General features: G+C 39.0%; 1 protein-coding gene across 1 annotated transcript in view; it reads left to right on the top strand.

Annotated features, from left to right (window-relative positions):
• Window positions 1-9355, top strand: part of ARID4B (AT-rich interaction domain 4B) — an 82694-nt gene that overhangs the window by 58227 nt on the left and 15112 nt on the right. Inside the window, exon 16 of the mRNA XM_081823167.1 lies at window positions 1195-1393. Within this exon, the coding sequence (XP_081679293.1) occupies window positions 1195-1393 (199 nt within the window). The remainder of the gene's footprint in view (window positions 1-1194; window positions 1394-9355) is intronic.

Raw genomic sequence — 9355 nt, 5'->3', positions numbered from 1 at the left:
TCTGATATTGCACACCCCTCTCTCACTCTGTCTCATCTGTCTTCTGATAGCCATTAAAAGTCATATTTGAATTTTGAATGGGGTGGACCTTTTCTGCCCTCAGAATACATGTTACATTATGATCTCTGGAATAAAATAATGAAGTAGTGAAAAGGCTAGCAACAGGAGACAAATGGAGCAGCACTAATTATTGGTAGGTTGGGATCATCTACCTACACTACACATCAGACTTTTCAGTCCATTCTGAGAATTAAGGCCAGATGTCTTAAGTGAGTGGCTCTCCCACTTGAGCACCTATCACAGTCATCTGGAGGACTTGCTGGAACTCTGATGGCTTGGTCCCATCCCCAGCATTTCTGATTCACTAGATGTGAGGTTGGTTCCAGGAGTTTGCATTTCTAACACATTCCCGTAAGATGCTCATGGTGCGGGCCCATGGACCACACTTGGAGAACCATTACCCCAGAGCATCTGCAATATGTAATGAATTACCTTCTGTGAATCCAGAATCATGATAGTGATGTACCATCTTTGGGAGAAGTGTGAAAATAGTCACTGAGATTCTATAGTCTGTCTCTATAATAGGATTTCAGAGTTGTTTACTGCTCCATCATGCTCTACATCATCATTTAGGAACCTTGTCTAAATGATTTTTCCTATAAATTATTTTCAAAACAAAGTTAAAAAGCAGTTTCCAGGAAGTATTTTAGCTAGCCTCTCCTCATTTTAGTTGTAAACAGACAGTTTTTTCCCCTCAAACGTTAATTTATCAACAAGGCAGGAAGGTTGCCTCGCGACTTCACATTATAAGAGATCATTTGTTTACAGTTATTCCCAGTTATCAGCTAAATGAAGATGTTTGGAATTTTGTCATTCCCAACCCACATTTTATATTGAAAATGTTACAAGTTTTGAAACTACCAGGTTGAAATTTTTTTTTTTAATGAATATTTAAGCCTTTTGGGATTTAATTTTGAAGAATTTGTAATGTCAGTTATTAGCAGTATCCTGTAGCATTTGTTAAAAACTGGAAAAACATTTCTGGCTGTTTTTGGGGAGCTTCCTACATTCTTTTCATATTATTTAATAATATAAAATACAACTTTGAATTTAAAATGTGTGTTAACATTGTTACTAATAAATGCCTCATGATAAATTATGGTTAACATGAGATACTTTTTTTTCTTAACCTAGAATAAATTAGACAAAGAAAAAGACAAAGATGAAAAATACTCTCCTAAAAACTGTAAACTTCGGCGCTTGTCAAAACCACCTTTCCAGACAAATCCATCTCCTGAAATGGTATCCAAACTGGATCTTACTGATGCCAAAAACTCTGATACAGCTCATATTAAATCCATAGAAATTACTTCCATCCTTAATGGACTTCAAGGTAAACATAGCAAATATCCTGTTGCATGCAACTATATGTTTTTAGTTGTTATAAGTCAAATTCTATAAAGGCAGTTCACTGGTTTTTTTTTTGTTTTTTTTTAAAGATTTATTTGACAGAGAGTGAGAGACAGGGAGAGAGGGAACGCAAGCAGGGGGAGTGGGAGAGGGAGAAGCAGGCTTCCCGCGGAGCAGGGAGCCCGATGCGGGACTCGATCCCAGGACCCTGGGATCATGACCTGAACCGAAGGCAGACGCTTAACGACTGAGCCACCCAGGTGCCCCGGCAATTCACTGTTTTTAATTGGACCATAATTTTGTTGTCTGTTATTTGAAATAAAATCAGCCATTGATTGAGGATTGGAAATATTTCTATTATTAGTAGATCTAAAGGTGTCATTAAATTTTAGTTATGATTTATTATTCACCCTACAGTACTGTACTGTGGGTTTTTCAGGTACTGTCCTTTTCTGTTGCCACATAAAACATGGTTTGTGTTATGCAATATTAGACTATATACTGAATTTTTTTCATAAAGAATACCAAACTTTGCTTCTCGATTACATTTATTATAGTCTCTTTTATGATGGCATTATTGCTTAATATTTAAGGCAGAATGAAGTATAACTATCAAATAATAAAAATGAGGAAAACTGGAGAGGGGATTTAATAAATTTGACTGTCAGGGAAAGGGGGAAATATGACCTATTAAATGAAGTATGTATCTTCATAAAAATATTTTACATTTCTCATTACTTAAGAGTTTGGATTTTTACTCATTTAGAATGTGACAAATTGTTTTATGTCTCTTAGTTCAGATGGTTATTTATATAAACTAATTTTATAATGCTGTAAATATTCTTAAGTTCAGTCTTTATAATTTTCTGATGTATCAGACATACAGACAGTATATCAAAATATATATATAATATAAAGAATAATATGAATATGAACACTGGTGTGTCTGTCATAGTGGTGAACAAACAGTATTTACTTAAAAGAATTTTGCATTTCTGCCCCAGAAGTAAGTAATATCCTGATTTTTAAAAAAAATTTTTTTAAAGATTTTATTTATTTGAGCAAGAAAGCGAGTGGGCACACGAGATAGAGAGCACACAAGCAGGGGGAGAGGCAAAGGAAGAGGGAGAAGCAGACTGCCTGATGCAGGGCTCGATCCCAGGGTCATGACCCGAGCCGAAGGCAGATGCTTAACGACTGAGCCACCCAGGCGCCTGTAATATCCAGATTTTAGTGTGATCATTCCTTTACTTTTCTTTAGAACTAAACATATATGTATATATTAAACATAAATATATATTTCTAAAGAGCATATTGTTTAGTTTTTTTTAAACTGAGTAGCAAGCATAAGCCTTGCTGTGTGAGAAAAGGCAATATTTCCACTCAGATGAAGGCTGCCTGAGAATGTTACCTGAATAGAGTCTGTAGGCCATATTCTTATTTCATATTCAACTTCTCTGAGAGTTTGCAAAAGCATCTCTAAGGGAATTCAGTGGGGCAAGGTCATAAGGGAGTTCTGGGAAATATCGAGGCTCACCATGATCAGAAAATCTCATGTAGTTGTAGTGGATGATGAACCAGGAATATGAGAGTAGTAAGCTGCTCTGTATTTTCTGATTCTAGGCTTACCAAATATACCTCTAGCTTTCAGGTGCAGGTCAAAGAAAAACGTTTCTGCTGGGTAAAGTGATGCAGTCAGCTGATCGGAGTAACACCTGGCAGACATGGAGGGGAGAGCTAGAAAAGTTTATCAACATGTTGTTAAAACAAGCTAAACCTATTTAAACTCCTTCAGACTGTATGGGGGCAGCAGGCATCGTAGTGATAGTAGTCTTCATATTACCTTCTTTGGAAACAACACTGCTAGTATGGACTGGTGTCCTTCTGCATCTGGTATACAGATATCTTCCTGGGGATAGATCCCATTCTAGGGATCACTTTTCAGAGTACTCCTTGGGATTCCTTTGTTTTGGCATCTCATGTCTTTTTTACCCTCCTTGAGCATACTCTCATTGTGGTGGAACATATTCTCTAGTAACTTTTTAAGAACAAGTGAGTGAGAAGGCAGGTTAAGTTTTTAGAGACTGTGTATGTCTGAGAAAATGTATTCTGTGCATGGTTTAGCTGGGTTGAATGTTTTTCCCTCAGTGTTTTATTGGTATTGTTCAGTTGTCTTTTTTTCTTCTAATGTTGTTTCTGTGAAGTCCAGAGCTCTTCCAATTACTTATTCTTTCTTTGTGACTTGTTTTAATACATGGGTTTTTTGTTTGTTTGTTTTGTTGTTTTTTTGCTTATCCCTGTATTTGGAATCTTGAATCTTTGTTTTTAATGTCCTAAAATTTTTATCCACTGTCTTGTGTTTTTGGTAGGCTCTTTTCATTCTAGAAACGTGTGCCTTTCTGTTCAAGGTTCTTTTCTTGAATTATTTTGTTGATTATTTCCTCCTCTGTATTTTACTGTTCTTTTTTGTGTTTTTTTTTTTTTTTTAAGATTTTATTTATTTATTTGACAGAGACATAGGGAACACAAGCAGGGGGAGCGGGAATGGGAGAAGCAGACTTCCCGCCAAGCAGGGAGCCCAATGTGGGGCTCAATCCCAGGACCCTGGGTCCACGACTAGAGCTGAAGGGAGACGCTTAACGACTGAGCCACCCAGGCGCCTCTTTTGTTTGTTTTTGTGTGTGTGTGTGTTTTTTTTTCTTGACTAGTCATTATATCAGTATTGTACTTTCTATAGCATATTCTAATATGTTTATCTTTTGGGGGGTGGGGCTATTATTCTTTTATGTTTTTCTTTGATTATTTTTTTAAAAGATATATTTATTTGAGAGAGAGTGTGTGCAAGCACATGATCAAGAGGAGGGGCAGAGGGAGAGGGAGACAAGTAGCCTCCCTGTTGAGTGGGGAGTCTGAGGCGGGGCTCAGTCCCAGGACCCTGAGATCATGACCTGAGCTGAAGTCAAGAGTCAGACACTTAACTGACTGAGCCACCTAGGTGCCCCTTTTCTCTGATTTCTTAGAAATTTTCTCAGCTTTATCTTCTGATCCTTTTATTGACTATTAATTTACTGCTATAATGCTTAGTGACAGCTGTAATGCCTTTAATTGTCAAGAGCTCTTTATTTTCTACATGGTCTCCTACCATTCTGTTCTTTTAAGATGGGTACCACGTCTTATCTTTCTGTCTTTGCTCTTTCCAAAGAATATTGTAAGTGTTTGTTCTTCTTTTGCATGGTTACTTACTTCCAGTTTGCTTTTTCCTGCTTGGTTGTTTTGATCTCTTCCTGATGAAGGACTTTTTCCTTGGCTGTCTTCTCCAAATTAGGAATCTTGAGCACATTGTTGGGACAGGTCAACTTTGAGTTTCACTGTAGGGTAATCTGGGTGGGCCGTTTTTTGGAGAGGACTACTGTCAGATCTTTAGGTCTTTTTCTTAGACTAGTTGCATTCTAAAGAGAGGAGTCTTCTAGTCTTGACTGGAGGGTAAGAGAACGGCTTCCAGTGCTCTAGGATCCAGTTGAGGAATGGTAAAGGGAGGAGGGAAAATTCTTAGCATTTTTTTTTTTTAAGTAGACTCCACACCCAGCATGGAGCCCAACACAGGGCATGAACTCATGACCCTGAGGTCAAGACCTGAGCTAAGATCAAGAGTTGGACACTTAACCGACTGAGCCACTGAGGTGCGCCTTAGCATTTTTAGTTCACTGATCCCACTGAGTTCAGCATCACACCTGTACCTCTGCCTTCAGTAGTTCTTAGCATTGCCTAGGCCAGGAACCCTGTCTTACCATCTTCAGAGAATAAACCTCCAGAAGAGTAGTCACCTAGCAAACTGCAGTGGGGGTGAGGACCTAGGAATGTAAATACTTTTCTTTTTCTTTTGAAGATTTTATTATTTGAGAGAGAGAGAAAGAGCACAAGCCATGGGGAGGGGTAGAGGCAGAGAGAGAAGCAGGCTCCCCACTGAGCAAGGAGCCCAATGTGGGACTCGATCCCAGGACCCTGAGATCAGGACATGAGCCAAAGGCAGACCTGACTGAGCCAGCCAGGCGCCCTTAAATACTTTTCAAATAATGTTCACCTACTGCTCCTTATGTTAGGCTGCCTCCTCCAGTTTTCATTTTCATAGGTACATGGTATAGCCAGTTATTCCTGAGTCTCTGGCAGACTGGTTTCATTCTCAGCCCCATTCACTGCTGACTTGAGAAAAGGGTTGTCTTTCTTGGGTCTGTTGACTCTCATTCATCTGCTTTCTGGCTTTCACATTCTGTTGCTGTTCTTTTTGTCCCCATTTTTGTTGCTATATTATTTCAGAAATAGTGTTAACATACCATATGTATAATATGTATGTGTGTGTAATATATAATTATTAATATATTAATGTTACTATATATTATAATAAATATATATGCCTAAATAACACATATATACATATATACACATATACAATATGATATTTTTATAAATGGGATCATTGACACTACAAACCCCGCCTTTTGGGGCAGGGCTTGGTATAGTCTAACTGATAAATCTTTCTATATCAGCACATTCATACTATGGAATAGCTGTATCATAATTTGTTTAATTAGCTCTTGATTGGGTGCCTTGGTGGCTCAGTCAGTTAAGCATTTGCCTTCAGCCAAGGTCATGATCCCAGGGTCCTGGGCTCAAGTCCCACATCAGGCTCCCTGCTCAGTGGGAAGTCTGCTTCTCCTTCTCCCTCTGCTCCTCCTCCCTGCTCATGCTTGCTCTCTCTCAAATAATAAATAAAATCTTTAAAAAAATTCTTGATAAAAAAAGATATTTAGGTTACTTCGTTTATTTTTCCTATTGTGCATAATTCAACAGTGAGCATCACATTGGCATATTTGTAACATTTCAAATACTCTCTTCTTCATATTTTCCCTTTTCTCTGGTAAATTTTATTTGATTTTAGATTTGGCCATAGACTGAGTTCAAGACATTTCAGATTGTTTCCAGTTAAAAAATGATTGTTACTATGAATGCATATGTATATGTACATGTATATATAAAAAAAATAATGTGAGGGGCACCTGGGTCGTTCAGTCATTTAAGCCTCTGCCTTCGGCTCAGGTCATCCTGGGGTCCTGGGATGGAAACCCCCCTCACCCTGCCCCATTGGGCTCCCTCCTCGGCCAGGAGTCTGCTTTTCCCTCTGCCCCTCACCCCGCTCTCTCCCTCCCTCCCTCTCTTTCTCTCTCTCTCTCCCTTAAATAAATAAAATTTAAAAAAAAATAATGCGAGACCACCTACAAGTCTGGAACACAGACAGCTAGGAGTCTATCCCCTTTGGCATGAGATGGGCTGGGGACGGAACAAGAGAGTGCGTGATGGTTAGAATTCTGTGGAGAAATTTTAAATGTCTTCCACATTTTAGTACTAGAGATCCCCTAAGTAATCTTCCACATTTTAGTACTAGAGATCCCCTAAGTAAACTAGATCCCTGATGAATCACCAAATGGAAAGCTTATCCGCTAATAAACCCTACCACAACACAGTCAAGTTTTAGCAGGTCATCCTTCAGTGTGAATAATCAAGGAAAGCTCCAGCATAAAAGATTGAAACTAAAACAAACAGAAGAAATGACCCTTGAGGAGAGAGATAGTGAAGATAGCAAACATAAACTATTATCTCTGGTTATTATTAATCTCAGAGAACCTATAAGCATCTGTAAAACAAGAACACGATATACTGAAAAGGGAACAAAGAACAAGAAAAACTTGGAAATAAAAACTGAAATTAAAATTCAATAAAGCAGAGTTTGAAGTTGAGGAAAACTTCCAGAAAGTATAAGAAAGCAGTGATGGAAATGTTAGAAGATGAGTGATATCGAGTATCATTCTAGGAATAGTGAAATTAGAGGGGAAGAAATTAACAAGTAACCCACACATACCACTGTTGTTTGAGTATACTCATATGTTTATATCTTTGTTTTTTACAATGAGGAAAGAGACACTAGCATTACTTCTAGAATCGGTCAGCCTGAGGAATCAAGAAGCCATGGAAACCAGCATGCCTGGTTATGTGTAACTATAAAAAGCAATTGGATTTTGAAGAACTGAACAAGAAAAAATCAGCTAGGGTTTTCTTATGAACTGTCTCACAACTATATTATTGATTTGTAGCTCATTTCTTAGTGAGTGCTACATTATATATATAGTGCTTGTTCTTATGTTCTCTCCTTAGTGAGTGCTGTATATACAGTGGTATATTCTCCTCCCCCCACCCCCATATACAAATCAATCACTAGGGTCATCCTGGAATAATCCTTGGGTGGGTGGAGAAATTACCAAGTAACTAAAAGAAGAAAAAATCTTTTTTTTTTTTTTTTTAAGATTTTATTTATTTGACAGAGACAGCGAGAGAGGGAACACAAGCAGGGGGAGTAGGAGAAGGAGAAGCAGGCTTCCCGCTGAGCAAGGAGCCTGACACAGGGCTTGATTCCAGGATCCTGGGATCATGACCTGAGCCAAAGGCAGACACTTAATGACTGAGCCACCCAGGAGCCCCTAAAAGAAGAAAAATCTTCAGAACTGACAGAAATGAATCTTTATGTTTTCTTTAAAGATTTTATTCATTTATTTAAGACAGTGTGTGTGTGAGAGCACCAGCAGGCAGGGTGGGGGTGGTGGTGAGGAAGAGGGAGAAAGGGAGAAGCAAACTCCCTGATGAGCAGGGAGCCAGATGTGGGGCTCGATTCCTGGGATCATGACCTGCGCCTGAGCTGAAGACAGACGCTTAACCAACTGCGCCACCCAGGCGCCCCAGGACATTGAATCTTTATATTGAAAGAACCTATCAAACACCTGAAAAATTAGTGAAGAAGGAGCCATGCCCCAGTGCATTATTATGAATTTTTAAAACACCAGGAATTAAAAACCACTACTAAGAATGAGAAGACAAATGAAAGTAGTGTTTTTAACACAAGCAAAAGTACCTTCAAAATTTTGAAGGGAAATAATTTTCAACTTGGAATTCTGTACCTGGTTAAACTATCCATAAAACAATGAAGTTTGAGGGTTAGGATGTATTTAGACCTATAGACAAAGAATATCTCCTATGTACCTTTTTCAGGAAAGTACTAGATGATGTGCTGCAACCCATGGGAATAAACCAAGAAGGAGGAAGATGGGCAGTTCACTTAACAGTGGGTCTCTGTCAAGAGAAAACAGTGAAGGGAATTCCTAGGATGATGGCTGTTAGAGCAGACCCAGAGAGCAACCACCTAGATGGAGTAGAAAGTAGGCCTTTAGGACAGAGAGATTTGGTGAATAAGGGAACTGGATGGAGTGCTTGACTTTATAGAACAGTTGAAATAAATGTGAAAAGGGGCACCTGGGTGGCTCAGTTGGTTGAGTGTCTGCTTTTGGCTCAGGTCATGAACTCAGGGTCCTGGGATTGAGCCCTGCGTCGGGCTCCCTGCTTGGCAGGGAGCCTGCTTCTCCCTCTCCCTCAGTGCTTCCGCTCGTGCTCTCTCTCTCTCTCAAACAAATAAAATCTTTAAAAAAAAAAAAGAAAGAAATGTGAAAGGCCTACAAAAGGAAGACATAACGTAGAAAAGAAGGACTTTTGGAAACTTGGAAAAATAAACAGCTCTATGAGAAAGGAAGTTTATCAAGTGTGCTGTTTACTTCTGCAGTGAATCACATTTATGTACATTACAAATAGCATATTTAACTAACTAAAGAGAACTATATATAGAAAGTATGACAGGAGATGGGAGTATTTTTTTTTTTTTTTAAAGATTTTATTTATTTATTTGAGAGAGAGAGAATGAGAGACAGAGAGCATGAGAAGGAGGAAGGTCAGAGGGAGAAGCAGACTCCCTGCTGAGCAGGGAGCCCGATGCGGGACTCGATCCCGGGACTCCAGGATCATGACCTGAGCCGAAGGCAGTCGCTTAACCAACTGAGCCACCCAGGCG

Source organism: Leptonychotes weddellii, chromosome 6, assembly GCF_054177405.1.
Source record: "Leptonychotes weddellii isolate Sample4059 chromosome 6, ASM5417740v2, whole genome shotgun sequence".
Taxonomy (NCBI): domain Eukaryota; kingdom Metazoa; phylum Chordata; class Mammalia; order Carnivora; family Phocidae; genus Leptonychotes; species Leptonychotes weddellii.
The sequence above is the reverse complement of the archived record's forward strand: the minus strand, read 5'-3'. Positions and strand labels throughout refer to the sequence as shown.